At 42.2% G+C, this 20,283-nt stretch overlaps 1 protein-coding gene across 5 annotated transcripts in view; it reads right to left on the bottom strand.

The window, feature by feature from the left end:
• LOC124556796 (formin-binding protein 1-like) overlaps positions 1–20,283 on the bottom strand; it is a 358,048-nt gene that overhangs the window by 70,426 nt on the left and 267,339 nt on the right. For all 5 annotated transcript variants that reach the window (XM_047130811.1, XM_047130808.1, XM_047130809.1 and 2 more), the window contains exons 4-6: positions 7,483–7,630; positions 7,092–7,349; positions 3,882–4,067 (exon numbers count right to left, since the gene is read on the bottom strand). In XM_047130811.1, the coding sequence (XP_046986767.1) occupies positions 3,882–4,067; positions 7,092–7,349; positions 7,483–7,630 (592 nt within the window). The remainder of the gene's footprint in view (positions 1–3,881; positions 4,068–7,091; positions 7,350–7,482; positions 7,631–20,283) is intronic.

The following is a 20,283-nucleotide window of genomic DNA, read 5'->3' as shown; positions in this document are numbered from 1 at the left end:
GCATAACAGTCCGGATAATTATAATGGACCAAAAAAAAGATTGTTACACAATTGAGCTTTCAGCCAAAGCCTTCCTCAGAAAGGAAAACACACATACACATTCACAAAAGAAAGCACACCTCACGCTCACATGACCACTATTTCCAGCCACCACAATTCTGCCCGGATTGGCCAGAGATGGTGGTCATGTGTGCGCATTGTGCCTGTCTGCAACTCACCATGTTGTCACTATGGTGAGTGGCAATTTCTCGTTTCATGAAATTGTTCATATTCCAACTTAAACTTTTCACTGTTAGAGAGTGAAGGCTGCAAGACACGAATGGAAGTCAGCCTCATTGACAGTTTTAACGATGAGATTGTTTTCTTTTTTAAAAATGAAGACAAAAATACCAAATGTATGGGTTCACAGTCACTGTAAATTTATTCAAGAAAACCATTTTCCTCTGGAATTTGTTCTTCCATTTTGAAATAATATCTTTATTTCATTATTTAGCAAATAGCAAACACACGATACACGGCAACTAATTTAGCAGAACAACCCTATTTTATTTTAAGATGGTGGCCATGCTACATGTGTTTCCACTTTAATAGTAGTGCCAACATATTTGAATGCGTTATGTTTGCTGGTATGGTGATAAAACTCATATAAGGACTGTAGTTTTTCTGTTTTATGTATGTATTTCACATCTGTGATAGTTGTGACCATACATACTATGGTTGTGTGAAACTCTTATTACATACACCATCATATACTGCTTTTTACCCACACTGCTGTGTATATTACAACATTCTGTAAGAAGAAAATTTTTATTGTGATGTAGCTTGATGATGCCCTTGGGGCAACATAACCTAATTTTTAAATAATTAAATAAAGTTTATTTCACAATAAAACAACCGCCTACACAGGAAAATGACTTCCTTTAAGAATATTGAAAAGATCTGAAAGGAATTCTTTGATAAATTAAAGGAATAACTGATGCTGGTCTGTGTTATAAAAGACAACATTCAAATGCTCTTCTCCACTATGTTGGCTCAAACTGGGGAAGCAAAGAAGACAGATCTAAAACAGAATACATATTCCAGAATTTTGGAAATACTAACTGCTACATTACTAGGATGCAGGCATATGTTTCACTAACATCAACAAAAGTAAAATATTTTGCTTTGGCAGCCATTACAACAGATGATTTGTGGTTGAAGAATCTTCTTAAAGATGATATACCTGCCATATACATGGGAGCATTATCAATTGAAACACATGGACAGTAAATATAGCTCTATAAATAAGGACAATAGGATTTTCAGTATGTTAGTTAATAGTGTACAGTCAGGCAGAGCGTATTTTAATATGGGATTACTGAAAGTGGAATAATCTTGGTTTGTCTATCATCTTTTAACGGGTATTTAAGATTATTAAAGGCTTTTTTTCCTATAACCTAGCAGTATGGACAGAGTTGTAAAGTTGTGGAGAAGGGAAGGGAGTGTGGTGGTGGGGTGGTAGTGTGTGTGTGTGTGTGTGTGTGTGTGTGTGTGTGTGTGTGTGTGGGGGGGGGGGGGGGGGGAGGGGGGTGAACTATTTAGCAACTGTATAACATCTGTTGTCTGTTACGAACAGCTCTCTTTGCACATGCAATATACTTGCCTAGTTTGTTTGAACATTTATGTGCTAGCCATCTGTGTTTTGTGACAGTCAATATACACTCCTGGAAATGGAAAAAAGAACACATTGACACCGGTGTGTCAGACCCACCATACTTGCTCCGGACACTGCGAGAGGGCTGTACAAGCAATGATCACACGCACGGCACAGCGGACACACCAGGAACCGCGGTGTTGGCCGTCGAATGGCGCTAGCTGCGCAGCATTTGTGCACCGCCGCCGTCAGTGTCAGCCAGTTTGCCGTGGCATACGGAGCTCCATCGCAGTCTTTAACACTGGTAGCATGCCGCGACAGCGTGGACGTGAACCGTATGTGCAGTTGACAGACTTTGAGCGAGGGCGTATAGTGGGCATGCGGGAGGCCGGGTGGACGTACCGCCGAATTGCTCAACACGTGGGGCGTGAGGTCTCCACAGTACATCGATGTTGTCGCCAGTGGTCGGCGGAAGGTGCACGTGCCCGTCGACCTGGGACCGGACCGCAGCGACGCACGGATGCACGCCAAGACCGTAGGATCCTACGCAGTGCCGTAGGGGACCGCACCGCCACTTCCCAGCAAATTAGGGACACTGTTGCTCCTGGGGTATCGGCGAGGACCATTCGCAACCGTCTCCATGAAGCTGGGCTACGGTCCCGCACACCGTTAGGCCGTCTTCCGCTCACGCCCCAACATCGTGCAGCCCGCCTCCAGTGGTGTCGCGACAGGCTTGAATGGAGGGACGAATGGAGACGTGTCGTCTTCAGCGATGAGAGTCGCTTCTGCCTTGGTGCCAATGATGGTCGTATGCGTGTTTGGCGCCGTGCAGGTGAGCGCCACAATCAGGACTGCATACGACCGAGGCACACAGGGCCAACACCCGGCATCATGGTGTGGGGAGCGATCTCCTACACTGACCGTACACGACTGGTGATCATCGAGGGGACACTGAATAGTGCACGGTACATCCAAACTGTCATCGAACCCATCATTCTACCATTCCTAGACCGGCAAGGGAACTTGCTGTTCCAACAGGACAATGCACGTCCGCATGTATCCCGTGCCACCCAACATGCTCTAGAAGGTGTAAGTCAACTACCCTGGCCAGCAAGATCTCCGGATCTGTCCCCCATTAAGCATGTTTGGGACTGGATGAACCGTCGTCTCACGCGGTCTGCACGTCCAGCACGAACGCTGGTCCAACTGAGGTGCCAGGTGGAAATGGCATGGCAAGCCGTTCCACAGGACTACATCCAGCATCTCTACGATTGTCTCCATGGGAGAATAGCAGCCTGCATTGCTGCGAAAGGTGGATATACACTGTACTAGTGCCGATATTGTGCATGCTCTGTTGCCTGTGTCTATGTGCCTGTGGTTCTGTCAGTGTGATCATGTGATGTATCTGACCCCAGGAATGTGTCAATAAAGTTTCCCCTTCCTGGGACAATGAATTCACGGTGTTCTTATTTCAGTTTCCAGGAGTGTATGTTGTTATTTGTAAAATTGGCTTCTCATCACTGTGTGGAATACTTAATGTGTAATTCCTAGTTATAAAAACAGACCACAGCTAATAAAAAAACTGTGGTGTTCAAATAGAATTTCAGGCCAACAACAATTGCTGCCGACATGTCGAATATACTCAGTTTACAACACAAGGGGAAACTAATGTTTCAGTGATGTCAGTCATGAACGAGACAACACCAAAGAATGGTCAAATGCAACAACAAAAGAAGAATGAACTTCACATTTTGTTATCAAGTGCATTTAATTGATCTTTTTTATTCTAATTCAGGAAGAATAGGATTTAAATCCTCACAGAGAGATCACGATTCAGGTTTTCAACTGTTGACTCAGATCACTTCAAGTGATCATACGGTTGCTTCATTAAATCACTACTGAAAGCTTACAGAATCCTTGTACAAATTGAGCTACTAATACGTCACTAAAAGACCTATTTGTCAATGACTGACTGTATTTTTGTGGGGAGAGTATATTAAAATTATAGTAAACCAAATTGTACAAAGAGTACTACCATAAGTCAAATGATCTATACATTCAGAGTCAAGCCCAGACATTTTGACTGCCTAAGTTAATGCCTGCAAAATAATAGAGTAGTAGTCCAGCTTCTGTGTGATTTGCAGTCATTTGTATAATGCAGAAACAATTAATTTCACAGCTGGTCAACTGACGACATCTGTCGAATTCTACAGTATCAACAGAGTAATAACAATGCTGTCATACTTACTTCTTTCTCATTGATTTGTTCTGCAGCATTCACAATCCCATCCAAACATTTGATGATGATAGGAAAAACATTTTTTTCTATGTCTACAGACTGTATCATGAAACTTTTGATGTTCTTAATGCGTTTCTCATCCAGCTCTTGCAACTGTCGGAATACATCTGGCATAAGGATATGGTAATGTTGATTCTGAAACATAAAATGAAATGAGAGATTATATGCAAGAATAAATTGGGAAACAAATTAGAAATTAACAAAGAAACACCTCAAAATGTTCATATGATAAATACTGAATTCTGTAAATAAAAAAAATAAAATAATAACAATAAAAAAAAGAGACATGACAAGCAACTCCTTAGAATCATAAAACAAAGTGAAGCCAAACTATGGCAAGCAAGTGAAAGAATGCAAAAATAAATCTTAATTTTAAAACTGTACAGGGAATAGCTTCTTGCAATGCCACTGAATTTAAGCAGAATTGAAGCAACAGTCAGTAACCACATCCTTTTTGTTTGCTGCCATTGTGTAGAACTATCAATTCTATATTTCCCTTTCCACTGATCTGATATTTGTATTGAAAGAAGTCATACCAAAATATTGGGACTGCAAGAAAACAATGGCAGTATTGTTTGTTGATTTTAAGAAAGCCTACAATAGCATAAACAGATAAAATTTGTGGGAGAAATAACAATGTTTTGAATACCAAAGTAGTTTACAAATATTGTAAATATTAAACTGGAAGAGTCAAAAGGGATGGTGAAAATGAGTGAGAATATCCACGACTTCTGACAAAAAAAAAAAAAACAGGAGTCGGGCAAGGAACTGGAATATTACCACTCTTGTTCAATGTAATACTACAAGAAGTACTGGATGCAACAAGTGAAGCAGAAGAGGAAATTAGTATAGGAATAAAAATGAATGTACCGCCCACTGCAGATGATGTAGCATTAATCTCTTAAAGTGTAGGTGACGTGAAAATACTGACAAGAAAGCTATTTCAAAAAGCAAATGGAGTTGGGTTAGAGGTACATAATGAAAAAAACAAAATCTTTTCCTATGACATTAATTTTCAGGGGAGATTTCTTCATCTCAGGCAGTACTGAGAACTGAACAACCTGCCTTTTGCTGCAAGCCAGATGTCTATGGGGATCCAGACGTAGGTGGTGCTTCCCAAGAATCAGTACAGTAAGGACCAAAGCACTGAAATGGCCAGAACTAGTCACTGTTTAGCCAAGGTTACCCAAGGCTGTCAGCTAGGTCACATGAAACCCATACTACTCTCTATTAGTATTAACACACATTATATCTACCATATATTTCTGATATCAAATGATTATCTATTACCCCCATGCATGGAACTGGGTAATCTACAGACATGATTAGAGGGGGGAAAAAAGCATACTGTGTGCCTATGAGCTTCATCATGGCCCTGAATGTCTCTGTGATACTAACCCTGAATGCCTCTATAATATTAGCAACTCCCATGGAATTGTGGAGAGACCCCTTAAATGATACCCCAGTGATCCCTAACACACACCAATTTATTTAAAAACTGATGACCTAGGATCAAATATAACATGTATAGGGGGACATAGCACTAATCACAAACCAGGAAACCAACTAAGATTGGAGAGGTGTTTTCTTTTTCAAGGAAGGCAGGCACTGTGAGGATAAATTTTAGATGGGATGAGTGACAGGGAAACAGATGGGTATGTAGAGTTGGGACAGGGAGGAACTGGACAAGTGGTAGTTAAAAAAACTCATACAGCAAACCTGATATATCTTGTGGCTACTTACACATTTGACTCTTCTTTTGATGAAGTAATGAGTGGCAGTGGTTTGACTGAAATGGTGGTTATGTGCAGATGTATGAGACAGGTCTTGGACTTGGGTCTTCCACAGAAATATGACCCATGTGACAGGGGCTGAGAGAAGGAAGGACATAGTGAAGGTCAAGGATACTGTACGAGTTGAGCAGCAGTGTAACACTTTGGGGGAAGTGAGAAGAATTGTGGACTTGAAATGAGAAATATTGGAAACAGTAAATGCTGAAATGTCTAGTTGTACAAAAACAGAAAAAAACCACAACAGATTCACATTACAAATTATTTTATTCAAAGGAATGATAGCTTCATAGCATTTATAACTTCTGACAGAAGTAGTGTTGTTGGAAAAGTGGTTAAAAGTTCAGATAAAAAAAAAAAAATAAAAAAAAGTATATATGAAAATTTAGGTAAAGATATAAGAGCCATGTTTCACTTCCAAGGTAACAAAGAATACAGTATTGACATCATTGACACAATGAGAAATAAAATTATATCATTTCAAGAAAATTGAGCATGGCTAATAGGTCCTCCCTTCGTTCAGCATTTAATTTGTTGGTCAATGAAAGCCAACAAATACTTGTTAGGATGGGAAGAGTATGTAGTTTGAACCCCAAAATTACATGATATTTTGTTTTATTTCATTATGCTGCACAATACGCAATTAAATTCTAACAATTTCAATCGATATTATGTTGTGGTGGTTCTATCTGAGCTGTCCCTTTGTGTGTTACATATGCCTTTCCTTGAATTCTTAGCTCAGTATCTTTCTGTATGTTTCTAAATTTGCCTTTCCTTTCCATCATAAGGCACTGCACACAAGCACTTCACATTGAAAATAACTGAAATGAAGTAAAATTTACTATTGCTTGCTGCATGTAGGTAAGTGAGCAAGAAACTTGTTATAACATGTTTACTACCGCAGTCAGACACACTCAACACATTCAGCATTCATCATGTCATGAACAAAGAAACCTGCATATGACTAAAGCTAGTGAAGCTATTTTGATGTACACAGAGGCTTCTCTGGGAGGATACTAACGTTTCAGAGCACAAATGGATCTAGTTGACATCCTGGCAGAGAACATGATTTCATTCTTCTAGTTCTATATGATATACTGTGATATGGCAGCACTCTTTTGTGGCTGGTCAACACGTGGACTTTGATTATTAGAAAATATCAAAACTAATTCTGGACAAGGTTAGAAAAGTAGTTCTTGTCCGCAAAGAATTAAGCATATCTAGAGACGGACTGTATTTACATGCTGGCAGGGTGTGTAAGAGGGACTACCTCATATGAAAAGGGTGGCAGCTGTCCAAGTGGAGGTATCGCTTGTACTGGGTTGTTGACTGCATATAATTTGACAAGACATAGAAATATGTATGTTACCTGCAGTTCATTAGTTTTTTGCAGCTGATTTGCATACTCGTTCTTTGTCTCTTCACACTGCTGTGATTTGATTGCCATATTCATTCGCTGCTTCTCAACCTCTGCTCTGGATAAATTGTAGTCTGCATCTGCACGCTGAAAATTTTCTAATGCACGCTCTGCTTCCTTGAAAGCCTTCTCATAATTCTTCTTTGCACGATCGAGGCTTAAAATTTGTGTATTTAAATTCTGCACCATACGTGCACCATCCTGTAGATGCTGTAAAGTAGAAATTAAACAATAGACTGTGAGTAACATACTGATGCGACAGTTCTTACATTACAAGAACAACGATGGAAACTTGCATCAACAGTTTCGAGTTCTCTTAAATTATTTGAAGCTGCATACATACCTTTTTCCGTTCTTCCTTTATATCTTTCACTAGGATATTAAGTTCCCTTATAACATTCGCTTGGAGGTTTTCCGCAATTACTTCGTGCTGTCCTGCGAGGTCATTAACTTCTGTCATCACATGCTTGAATGCCCGGCAAGGGCTATACCTACAAAAGTTTATGTTATGAGGTTTTTGTTGAACACTGTGTTGTTTAAACGAGTAAATTCAATAACTACATTAACAAAGTGTTTTGGACAAGTTTTAATAACAGTACAGCTGTACAAGGATTTTACAGATAATGAACTTTACACATGATTTTCAGGTAAACGTTAATTAATTATCAATAATCTGCACCATATCACAGAACTCCAACATAAACAAATAGTCTCTAATTAGAGACTGAATGCAGGAATTTGGCATATTTAGATGTAACTGCTTTATGGGTTCAGTGATTTATGGCACCTTTAAATTTCCAAGTAATGGGTCATCTGCTATGTCCCGAGTTATTTTCATATAAATCCAAAGAAAGTAAAGAAGAAAATGATGGGTGGTAAATTAATTCTACCATCCATATCCAGTTACCTATTACAATATCAATAAATGAAGCATTTCAAAGGCATGCTGCTAGATTTGTTTCAGGTGCATTCAGCTAGCATCTGAGTTTTATGGAAATGCTACATGAACTGAAATGGGATTCCCTGGAGGGAAAACTACACTAGTGAGAAAATTTAGAAAACCAGATTTTGTGCCTGATTGCAGAAACATTCTACTGCCATCAATGTACATTTGACGTAAGGATCATGGAAACCAGATAAGGGAAATTTGGGCTCATACTGAAGCATACAGTCAGCCATTTTTCCCTTTCTCCATCTTCAAGTGGAACAGAAAAGGAAGTCACTAGCACTTGGTACACAGTACATTCTGCCATGCATTGTGTGGTGGTATGTAGATGTACTGTAGATGCCATGAGGTGCAGTATAAATGTTTTGATTTAATTTTTTGTCTACATACTGGCACAAACAAACATTAAATTACACTATTCTCTGCCGTCAGATGTTACTGACGACTTTGTGTCATTATTATAAACATATAATGGAGAAAACAGGTGGAAATTACAATAGTGGTAAATTTGCACATGGCCTTCTACACACCAAAGACAACTTGTTTGGATGTGTGTGACTCAAATGACAGAAATAAAGTGGGACAACAAAAATGTACAAAAGAACTGGTACTAAATTACCTAGTGAATGGAGCAGAGGTAACAAAAACCAATCTAAAATATCAATATAGGTGAAACATCAATTTTTGAGATGATGTGCGTCATATGTTTTCAGTCTGAGACTCATTCTGAAGCATGGTGTACATTGTTCTGAAACTTCCTGACTGATTACAACAGTGAGCTATACCTGGACTAGATCCCGTAACCTTGTCTTGTACATCCAGGATGTACCAAAATGTTGTCAGTGCATGGACACAGGAAAGTAATAGATACATCCCCTTGTAATTATGAAAAGGAATCAGTTAAATGTTGCTATGGCACATAATTACATTATCACATCTGAGCATTTTTTTGTGTGTCTTTAAAAGACTTTTTGCCTTAATCTCACATAAAAGAAATGCCCATAACCATAGAGATAGTATTTAAAACATCATGTCAGATTAGATTTGAGTGGGACTTTAATCTTTTGCTTTCTTCAACCACAGTTGGTCTGATGAGCACTCTATTTACAGTAGTATCCTTTTGAGATTTGGTATAGGAAAGGATGTGAAAATAATTTGGCTGACACCTTATCATGGTTACCTGTAAGAATGGAAAATGAAGGAAGCCTGTGCAAAGAGCAAAGAAATGTCCTTTTATTATTTCTCAAAAATGCTGAGTATATGACAGGAAGGCTAACGTGGAGTAGGAACTTAGCAGCTGAGCAGGATTTGGATGACATATGGGCCCTAGGTAAAGAGGAGATTGTTAGAACAATATTCCAAGGATAGTTGGAAAGGATACCAGTTGGTCTATAAGGGTATCTCATTCTGAAGAACTTTGAGAGGAACCAGAGACTGGCAATTGTGCATCCCTCCAAAGTGGGTGGAACAACTAGTTTGGCACAATCATACAGTGTATGCCCATTATGATACTAAGAAGTGTGCAGCATGTATGAGAAAGGATCATTATTCTGAACACTTTTTCTTCAGTGTCAAATGGATATTAAAATGATGTGATGTTTGTCAGTGAATGAAGGTGCACACTGGCACTAAGGACAGAGAAGTACTCTATTGTGCCTGAGGGTCTATGGGATTTGGTGATAGCTACCAATTAACTTGTATGCATTCAGGTTCCAAATTGGTGTGTTCACAGTCACATTTATAATAAAACATATACCTTTTTTTCACTACCTATAAAGTCAATTGTGTTATGGAATGTTTCTCCTTTCAACCATGACTCTACCACCACTTTAAATTTATTTTCATACAGCTCCCTTCCATCATGTGGTACAATATGGAAAAATATTTTTCCAAGATGTACGAAATTATTTTTGTTTACTTTACTTAATGTAGTCCAAGAAATGCCCAGAGGGTTTCCTGTTCCTGGCTGTAAATGAGTGCACATTTGATCTAGTTTCATACATGCGGACGTTCTGTTTGACGTAAGTATTTTGAGTATATATAGTTTGCAAACTGTATGTATTTATGATCAACGAAGTATTGTCTGCATGAAGTTAAGTTACTTGAATCAAAATTACGTCTAATTGCTTTCTACTGCCACCTGAAAAATTATTTTTCCCCAGCACAGTTCCCCTAATGAAGAATTCCACTGATGTGAGTGTGACTGGAAAAGTGCACAAGGTAAGACAGTGGAATGCATATAGTATCTCTTACTTTTTAGAATGAAATTAAAGAAATCATGTATGTCTTTAGTTTTGGAGTTGCTCCATGATCTAACTACACTCCTGGAAATTGAAATAAGAACACCGTGAATTCATTGTCCCAGGAAGGGGAAACTTTATTGACACATTCCTGGGGTTAGATACATCACATGATCACACTGACAGAACCACAGGCACATAGACACAGGCAACAGAGCATGCACAATGTCGGCACTAGTACAGTGTATATCCACCTTTCGCAGCAATGCAGGCTGCTATTCTCCCATGGAGACGATCGTAGAGATGCTGGATGTAGTCCTGTGGAACGGCTTGCCATGCCATTTCCACCTGGCACCTCAGTTGGACCAGCGTTCGTGCTGGACGTGCAGACCGCGTGAGACGACGCTTCATCCAGTCCCAAACATGCTCAATGGGGGACAGATCCGGAGATCTTGCTGGCCAGGGTAGTTGACGTACACCTTCTAGAGCACGTTGGGTGGCACGGGATACATGCGGACGTGCATTGTCCTGTTGGAACAGCAAGTTCCCTTGCCGGTCTAGGAATGGTAGAACGATGGGTTCGATGACGGTTTGGATGTACCGTGCACTATTCAGTGTCCCCTCGACGATCACCAGTGGTGTACGGCCAGTGTAGGAGATCGCTCCCCACACCATGATGCCGGGTGTTGGCCCTGTGTGCCTCGGTCGTGTGCAGTCCGATTGTGGCGCTCACCTGCACGGCGCCAAACACGCATACGACCATCATTGGCACCAAGGCAGAAGCGACTCTCATCGCTGAAGACGACACGTCTCCATTCGTCCCTCCATTCACGCCTGTCGCGACACCACTGGAGGCGGGCTGCACGATGTTGGGGCGTGAGCGGAAGACGGCCTAACGGTGTGCGGGACCGTAGCCCAGCTTCATGGAGACGGTTGCGAATGGTCCTCGCCGATACCCCAGGAGCAACAGTGTCCCTAATTTGCTGGGAAGTGGCGGTGCGGTCCCCTACGGCACTGCGTAGGATCCTACGGTCTTGGCGTGCATCCGTGCGTCGCTGCGGTCCGGTCCCAGGTCGACGGGCACGTGCACCTTCCGCCGACCACTGGCGACAACATCGATGTACTGTGGAGACCTCACGCCCCACGTGTTGAGCAATTCGGCGGTACGTCCACCCGGCCTCCCGCATGCCCACTATACGCCCTCGCTCAAAGTCCGTCAACTGCACATACGGTTCACGTCCACGCTGTCGCGGCATGCTACCAGTGTTAAAGACTGCGATGGAGCTCCGTATGCCACGGCAAACTGGCTGACACTGACGGCGGCGGTGCACAAATGCTGCGCAGCTAGCGCCATTCGACGGCCAACACCGCAGTTCCTGGTGTGTCCGCTGTTCCGTGCGTGTGATCATTGCTTGTACAGCCCTCTCGCAGTGTCCGGAGCAAGTATGGTGGGTCTGACACACCGGTGTCAATGTGTTCTTTTTTCCATTTCCAGGAGTGTATATTTCATACACTCCAGTAACTGGGTCACCAAAAACCACAATATTTTATGTTGTCATTAAACAATAATTTGAAAGGCTACACGGATTTTGGTCGAAGTCTGTCCTGTCCTGCCCATGATACCGTTACGGCACGTCCCTCAAGAGATGTTCCAAAAGGCTTCTGTCGTTCGACCTCATATGCCGTGTGCAGTTCTCTAGCTTTTATCGTGTATCCGACGGTTTTCGTGACAACACTTTACCTTAGCACTTATGTGAACAGGGTGCCACAACAGAGAAGAATATCCGCTTACTAAATTATCTGTTTCTGGCATTTCAAGAGCTGGCAAACACAGTTCGTACCGCTGCATACAAATAACAACAATAACTTCGCAGGAGTCAACTTTTAACAGTTTCAAAGTACCCGCACACCGTTTTGTAAAGCGATGGCGTAAGATTCTGCTCTCTCGCGTACATAACCACGGTGCATCCTTCTTTTGTCGTGTAGCAAATAAGAAATCCTGAATCCCTATCGAACTGTTATTCCGGTAACTAACGTCGAAAAGAAAGTCTGGGCGAGCGCGAAAGTTTACATCTTTAAATTTCAAGGAACGATAATTCTTGAAGGTCCTGCATGACGACGAGACCTAAAGTGTCTAGTAAATGAAGACTCTTCACGATATGTTTCTCGCTTCCGGGCTACAGAGATAAAGTATATCACCAAAGCCAAGCGGATATCCTGCCGCACTGTTTGGTCTGCAGGGTCCCGTGTAGACAATACGTCCACTAACAGAACTCAGCGACGGACTTCAGACGAACTTATTTGCTATACATTATCACACACCATCCGGTGACTGTTTCCTCGTCGATGTATATAGTGGATGGTCCTCCGAGTAGCGATCAGTGCGTTGTCCGCCTACTAACACGGCGTGCTCACTAGAAAGGATACACCCCGACGACCCACATTGTCGCTGCACATCGTCGCCTATGCCGCCATTTAACGTATAATGTATACCGTGAGTACAAAGCCGTGATATGGATTCCTGGAACAGTCTAGCAAACCCCTAGGTAGATGAAGCGCAGAAAACCCAAGAGCATGAGAACGGAAGACGGTAGCCAAGTATTAATAGGAACGAAAGACCTCTGCAAACTATCGTCGATGTTGTTTCAATAGTTATCCATAGGTTTCCGGTACTGGCAAGGAACATAGGCATCAGCTTGCTTCGGTCGGCCCAACTTTACGTGCAAACTGATGTCTAGATATTGATTTCCCTATGGGGCAGGAAACTTACCTGCCAGAATAAGTACAATTATTTGAGTCTGCACGAAATGCGTGAAGAGGTGTAAATGATCACCAATGGCATTTCCTAGAGGCTAAAAATCAAATAATCTATACACGACGATCAGAACACTCACTCACGTTACCGAGAGACCACTCACTATACAGGCTGGTCCATTGATCGTGACCGGGCCAAATGTCTCACGAAATAAGCGTCAAAAGAAAAAAACTACAAAGAACGAAACTTGTCTAGCTTGAAGGGGGAAACCAGATGGCGCTATGGTTAGCCCGCTAGATAGGTCAAACGGATATCAACTGCATTTTTTAAATAGTAACCCCATTTTTATTACATATTCGTGTAGTACGTAAAGAAATATGAATGTTTTAGTTGGACCACTTTTTTCGCTTTGAGATAGATGGCGCTGTAATAGTCACAAACATATGGCTCACAATTTTAGACGAACAGTTGGTAACAAGTAGGTTTTTTAAATTAAAATACCGAACGTAGGTACGTTTGAACATTTTATTTCAGTTGTTCCAATGTGATACATGTACCTTTGTGAACTTATCATTTCTGAGAACGCATGCTGTTGCAGCGTGATTCCCTGTAAATACCACATTAATTCAATAAATGCTCAAAATGATGTCCATCAACCTCAATGCATATGGCAATACGTGTAACGACATTCCTCTCAACAGCGAGTAGTTCGCCTTCCGTAATGTTCGCACATGCATTGACAATGCGCTGACGCATGTTGTCAGGCGTTGTCGGTGGATCACGATAGCAAATATTCTTCAGCTTTCCCCACAGAAAGAAATCCAGGGACGTCAGATTCGGTGAACGTGCTTCGACGACCAATCCACCTGTCATGAAATACGCTATTCAATACTGCCGCCGCCACCCCTCTTCGCTTTGCCTTGCCTGCCACATACTGGCGGTGAACACTTCATCCAACACCAGGACTCGAACCTGCTACCTGCGAGTCGAACTACACTACACTACACTACACTACACTACACTGAACGAAGGTGGGTTATTCTTCTGGCCTAAACATCCCACGGTCCACTGTTTCCGATGTGATAGTGAAGTGGAAACGTGAAGGGACACGTACAGCACAAAAGCGAACAGGCTACTTCGCTGTTGAGTGACACAGACGCCGACAGTTGAAGAGGGTCATAATGTGTAATAGGCAGACATCTATCCAGACCATCACACAGGAATTCCAAACTGCACCAGGATCCAATTCAAGTATTGTGGCAGTAAGGTGGGAGGTGAGAAAACTTTGATTTCATGGTCTAGCGGCTGCTCATAAGCCACACATCACGCCGATAAATGCCAAATGACGCCTCGCTTGGTGTAAGGAGGGTAAACATGGACGATTGAACAGTGGAAAAACATTGGGCGAAGTGGTGATTCACAGTACACAATGTGGCGATCCGATGGCTGGGTGTGGGTATGGCGAATGCCTGGTGAACGTCATCTGCCTGTGTGTGTAGTGCCCACAGTAAAATTCGGAGGCGGTGGTGTTAAAGCGTGGTCGTCTTTTCCATGGAGGGGCTTTCACCCCTTGTTGTTTTGCATGACACTATCACAGCACAGGCCTACATTGATGTTTTAAGCACCTTCTTGTTTCCCACTGTTGAAGAGCAATTCGGTGATGGCGATTGCATCTTTCAACACTATCGAGCACTTCTTCATAATGCACGGTCCGTGGCGGAGTGGTTACACGACAGTAATATCCCTGTAACGGACTGGCCTGCACATAGTCCTGACCTGAATCCCACAGAACACCTTTGGTATGTTTTGGAACGCGGACTTCGTGCGAGGCCTCACCGAGCGACGTCGATACCTCTCCTCAGTGCACCACTCCGTCAAGAAGAGGCTGCCATTCCCCAAGAATCCTTCCGGCACGTGATTGAACATATGCCTGCGAGAGTGGAAGCTGTCATCATGGCCAAGGGTGGGCCAACACCATACTGAATTCCAGCATTAGCGATGGAGGGCGCCACGAACTTTTAAGTCATTTTCAGCCAGGTGTCCGGATACTTTTGATCACATAGTGTAGATATTCTGTGGCTTCCCTACGCCGATTAAGGAGAATATCATTGTAGTTCCTGTGAAAGAGAAACTAAGGAGCTTCTTCCCCACCCTTACCCTATCTGGGATAATCTTTCCTCTCTAATGACCTTGTCGTCGACAGGACGTTCAATAAATTCTTATCTTCCTTCTGACTACGGAGATTTGAAAGAAATAAGCGAATTGCTCTGGCAGACCAGAATTTACCTCAACAAAATAAAAGCACTTTCGACGTGAACAAATGATGCTGCCGCATGCAATGCGCACAAACTTTTCCTGTGACGTCATTTTTAAGCTGTGTGTATACTGGCGTTGAAACAGCCGTCGTGACGAAGTGGATACAAACATACCGCTAGGTTCTCCTTGGGATTTGAAGGTAATGCAAGGAGAAGAAAGTGTCGCGCCAGGTTCTACACTGACATTCGCTTGGAATGTTTTGAAAGAAAGAAAATGAGTCCGCATAATGACGGCTGGACCCCACTTCCGCAGCCGAGGTCACTAGAACCTAACGCACGCTAGCGTAGTGGCATTCGACGCAGAGGCAGCTTCTTGGAATACTGTAGATTAACAGACATTTAATAGAAAAATTTGGTTACAAAAGGAACGTGACGTGGTGGCGTACATTTCGTGATAATCAGACTGTACGCCAGTACGCTGCTATGTCATATGTGACACAGCTGATGATGATCCTTCCTTAGGTTACGCACTGGCAGCACCCGGCGAAGTGAGTGTTGTTCAAAATGCGCAGGTCATGTGTCGGTACCCGATTTCACCATCTCTTTCCATTCACTCCAAATTCATTTATAATATGAATATTGCGTTGTCCTTTAGTATACACATCAACGTCTTTAACATGGCACGAAAACATACTTCGCACTTCTGACAAAGTAAGAAGACTTTGCAAACTACACCACCAGGGTTGTGTCAAGGAAGTGGAAAATTCCCTGGCCTACCACCAAGGGCTCAGCACTGAAAAGAGGATTATCAAAGTTCGAATGGTTAAAATAGAATAAAAAGTGAACTACAGATATATGTTTGTCCTAACACTCTTAAGCTTGTTTCCCGCAAAGCTTTGCATTTCTGCGCAATCTATGTTTGCAGGTTAACGAAGCTAAAGACTAGAGAAGCGAAGGCGTTAAAGAAAATGTCATGTATCCGATAATTATCACCGTAGGGTCACAAGAGTCATAAATAATGTATTATCTGGCAAAAGGCTAAACATGTACTTGAAACAACTTGTTAACACAACAGTACTTTTTATCCGATTTAACCAGGTAGACGAAATAGCAGTTTTCTTAGCCCCTCCGTTGCCCACACCGAAACTTACAAGAGAACCGTAAGAAGTTCTTCTCAGCGATTTGATTCATATTGACAGGATGTGTAAAGCGTTACTACGATTTCAACATACTTACACAGGAAGACGCAAACCAACAGCTTTCTAGAAAATTTTGGGCATGCTTCTACACTTTGTATGGTCGCTAGCATTCAAGCAGTCCGCAGCTGAGCGAGTAAGCGGTTAGTTTGGTAAGCACGAGGTTCCTGAATAGAATCTGGCTACTGGCGCATTTTTTCCTTCATTCCCACGTTGTTCTATCAACGTGCAATATTAAAGTAACCCCCCTGGTGCAGCCCCGCGTCGTTTATTTCCACATTCAGACGAAGAACCATAAAAAACGACAACAAAATTGTGCGCACATCATCTAGAGAAGACTACGTAAAAATTCATTCATACAGTATCAGTCGTCTGTTCCAATATTCTGTGACATGCTTCGATATGCATGGTACGCCGCTAAACTGTAATGAACGAGGACAGTTTATGAATGTAAACAAAGTTTGTTTTGCAGCAGACACACTGAAAAATCGTGCACATGCAAAAATATGGGGTTCATCACATGTGCGGTATGTCGCAATAATGATTGTTTTTCATGTTTCTACGATTATCATCATCCTGATTTGTACAGTTCTCCAAGGTTAAATATTATACTTGTCACAAATGCAGATACAATAATAAAAATGAAATGATTTATACAGATTTGTTTGAAAGATCTCGTTTACACACCCAGTCAATACGAATCAAATCCTTAAGTTTATTGGCTTCCAGTACGTGGCCATACTGCCATCTCAACAGTGGATGATAGGACAGTGTGTTCCGAGAATTCAGAACATTCATTATGGTGAATCCGTGAGTACGACGTTACACTGGTTAGACTTATCATTTGACGCCATGCAAGTGATTTTGTGTCAGTTACAACACCCAGTTCCCGAGCGGAGAAAATCTCTAACCCTGGACCGTTCGGTTAGCAACTGGGTAGTAGTTGGTACCGTCCCCTTTTACGTTTATTTTGCGGTGTCTCTTCCTGTCATTTTAGTAAAGCCAATCAGTACCCCTAAAAATAATGGAGTCCCTTTTCTCGGTCTCCGTTAGCCACAGTTTCTTCAGGAATTCGTGGTTTACACATTGCGTCTTTTGGTCTCCAGTGTTTCGAACTAGAAGATTAAATGTGCTGCCGTTTCATCCCTCGTACCACATAGTCTGCACTTAGGGGGTTCCTTTCCTATACCCATCGTGTACAGCTGTTCCTCGGAAATCTCACTACTGGTCAGTAAACTTACTACGAGTTTAACTCTGCCAACTGTTCCAAACCTAGGATTACAGAACTTATGTTTTGAACATGGTTTCGGCATCGCTAGCTTGCCATGTTTTTGTTTTTGTGTTGTGAAAGAGAAATCTGCTGGCAAAGATCTGGGTGACGTTATCACGTTGGCTTTCGGTATTGGAATATTGCAGTACGGGAGCACCGAAAATGATGTAGCATGGTCACATGCTGCTATTAATTGCACATACTGTTCCACTCATCGAAAATGATGTAGTATGGTCACATGCTGCTATTAATTGCACATACTGTTCCACTCAGCTGTGTTGTCACAACATTGTTAAAACGACACATATGCAATTCGGTGAATAATAAGGGAAGAACTAATAAAAAACACACGAACTTCTATTTTCAAAAACACTATCCAGTCATATTAATGTGACCACCTCTCAAAAGCCTAAATAACCAACTTTCGCAGTGTAGATCGCTGCGAGACATGCAGGAAGAGTGTCAGCGAGGTTCTGAAACGTACCAACAGATATGTGGAGCCTTTCGCCTCCATTGCCGTGGCCTGTGCACTACGTTTCTCGGGTGACTATCCACTACGCGAACAGCCCGATCGAGCCAGCTGCTAGCATGGCAAACACCGGTTGTCTTACACGACGCAAACAATTAAGAAGTGATCGACAACACCCATAAAAAGCACACAACAATACGCATGAAACAGTATAGTCATATTTATTTAATAAACAAAAGGTGGAAAGAGATTTTTTTTACTACATGAAATATAACTTATAGCCATACAAATTAAGGTATAGCAGTCGCAAAACAGAAGATCAGTTTGAACACCGTATAGATTTACAAGCCCTTCAGGGAACAGCACCGAAGCGAGAAGCAACTCATCCTGCCTCCTATGGACGCAACCAGAATCACACTGCGTTTTGAAACTTTCTCGTACTTCCACTGCCGTCAGCGATGAAAAGCAAGTTGGAAAGAACTGTGTTAGAAATAACTGTAGATTACACTTAACCAGGCGAGATAGTAAGCCTTAGTTATCACAACCCGTCAAAAAAATACACTGACGAAAAAAATCGCAACGCCAAAAAATAACGGAGTAATGAAATTGCGAGAATAATTTCGTTAGGTAACATATTTAAATAATTAAAATAGCAACGTGGCAAGTTCCAGTTAGAAAACACCCCTAGAATACCGTTGATGAATGGCAGCACAACAGGTCGAATCACCAGAGTGACGAACAAATTTGCAGTCAGGGTACATGCGATAACCGACTGCTCCTGCTGTCGCACAAAATGACAACTCAGACCATAACCCCAGATGTCGGTCCGGTGTGTCTAACACCCAGACAAGCTGGTTGCAGGCACTCAACTGGCCTCCTAACCAAAACACAGCCATCACTGGCGCCGGAATACGAACAGCTTTCATCAGAAAACACAATCTACCTCACGCCTGCCTTCCAATGAGCTCTCGCTTGATACCACTGAAGTCGCCAACAGCGGTGGTTTGGGTCAGTGGAATGCACACTGCAGGGCGTCTGACTCAGAGCTATACTTGACGTAACCAATTTGTAACAGTTCTTTGTATCACTGTGGTGCCAGCTGCTGCCCAAATTGCTGCTGCAGATGGAGTACGATGGACCAGAGCCATACGCCGAACACGATGGACTTCCTTCCCGGCAGTGCCATGTGGCCGTTCGGAGACCGGACTTCTTGCGACCGTACATTCTCGTGGCAACTGATGCCAGCAATCATGTACAGTGGCTATATTACTGCCAAGACTCTCTGCAATATCGCAGACGGAACATCCAGCTACTCGTAGCCCTATTACATGACCTCTCTCAAACAAAGTGGTGATAATGGCGTCTAAGTCGCATTAACGGCATTCTTGTATTATGATCAACTCACCATGTCCACTCTCAAAGGTAACTAACGCGGCTATTTAAAACAAACCTGATTAGCATCCTCATACTGGATAGCGCCACTGTTATGCGATTGGTACGAAATTGGAATAGACATAATGTTCCAGATGTAAAAACACGCATACCAACTTTCGTTTATGCCGCACAGCTCCTTCATGGTGTGATTTTTTTCCAGTCAGTGAACATCGATTCTGCCAGAAGAATGATATTGCCATTCAGCTTTTTTTATGTTCTCTCTTTGCTTTGGAATGAATTCTATTCTAAAGCATGAATCTCTAGTAAAATTACGTTATCGAAACTACTAAGTGCTAAATAATTCAGCTGAAAATCGACGCTATTGAAATAAAATCATTTTAAGTAGTAGCAAAGAAAATAAGACCTGAAACACTAAACTATCAGAATCTAATAAGTAACAGAAATTAACACATGGACGCACCACGAAGGGATTACCAGACCGGGACGGAATTCGGTAGATGTGATGTACGTGTGCAGACAAATGATTACAACTTCAGTAAACTGGATGGTTTAGTTAATAGAAACATCTTCATAAATCGAACAAGTCAGTAACGCTTTGGTCCATCTCCGGCCCTAATA

The sequence above is a fragment of the Schistocerca americana genome, chromosome X (assembly GCF_021461395.2).
Source record: "Schistocerca americana isolate TAMUIC-IGC-003095 chromosome X, iqSchAmer2.1, whole genome shotgun sequence".
NCBI lineage: Eukaryota > Metazoa > Arthropoda > Insecta > Orthoptera > Acrididae > Schistocerca > Schistocerca americana.
Note: the sequence above shows the minus strand (reverse complement) of the source record. Positions and strands in the feature narration are given on the sequence as shown.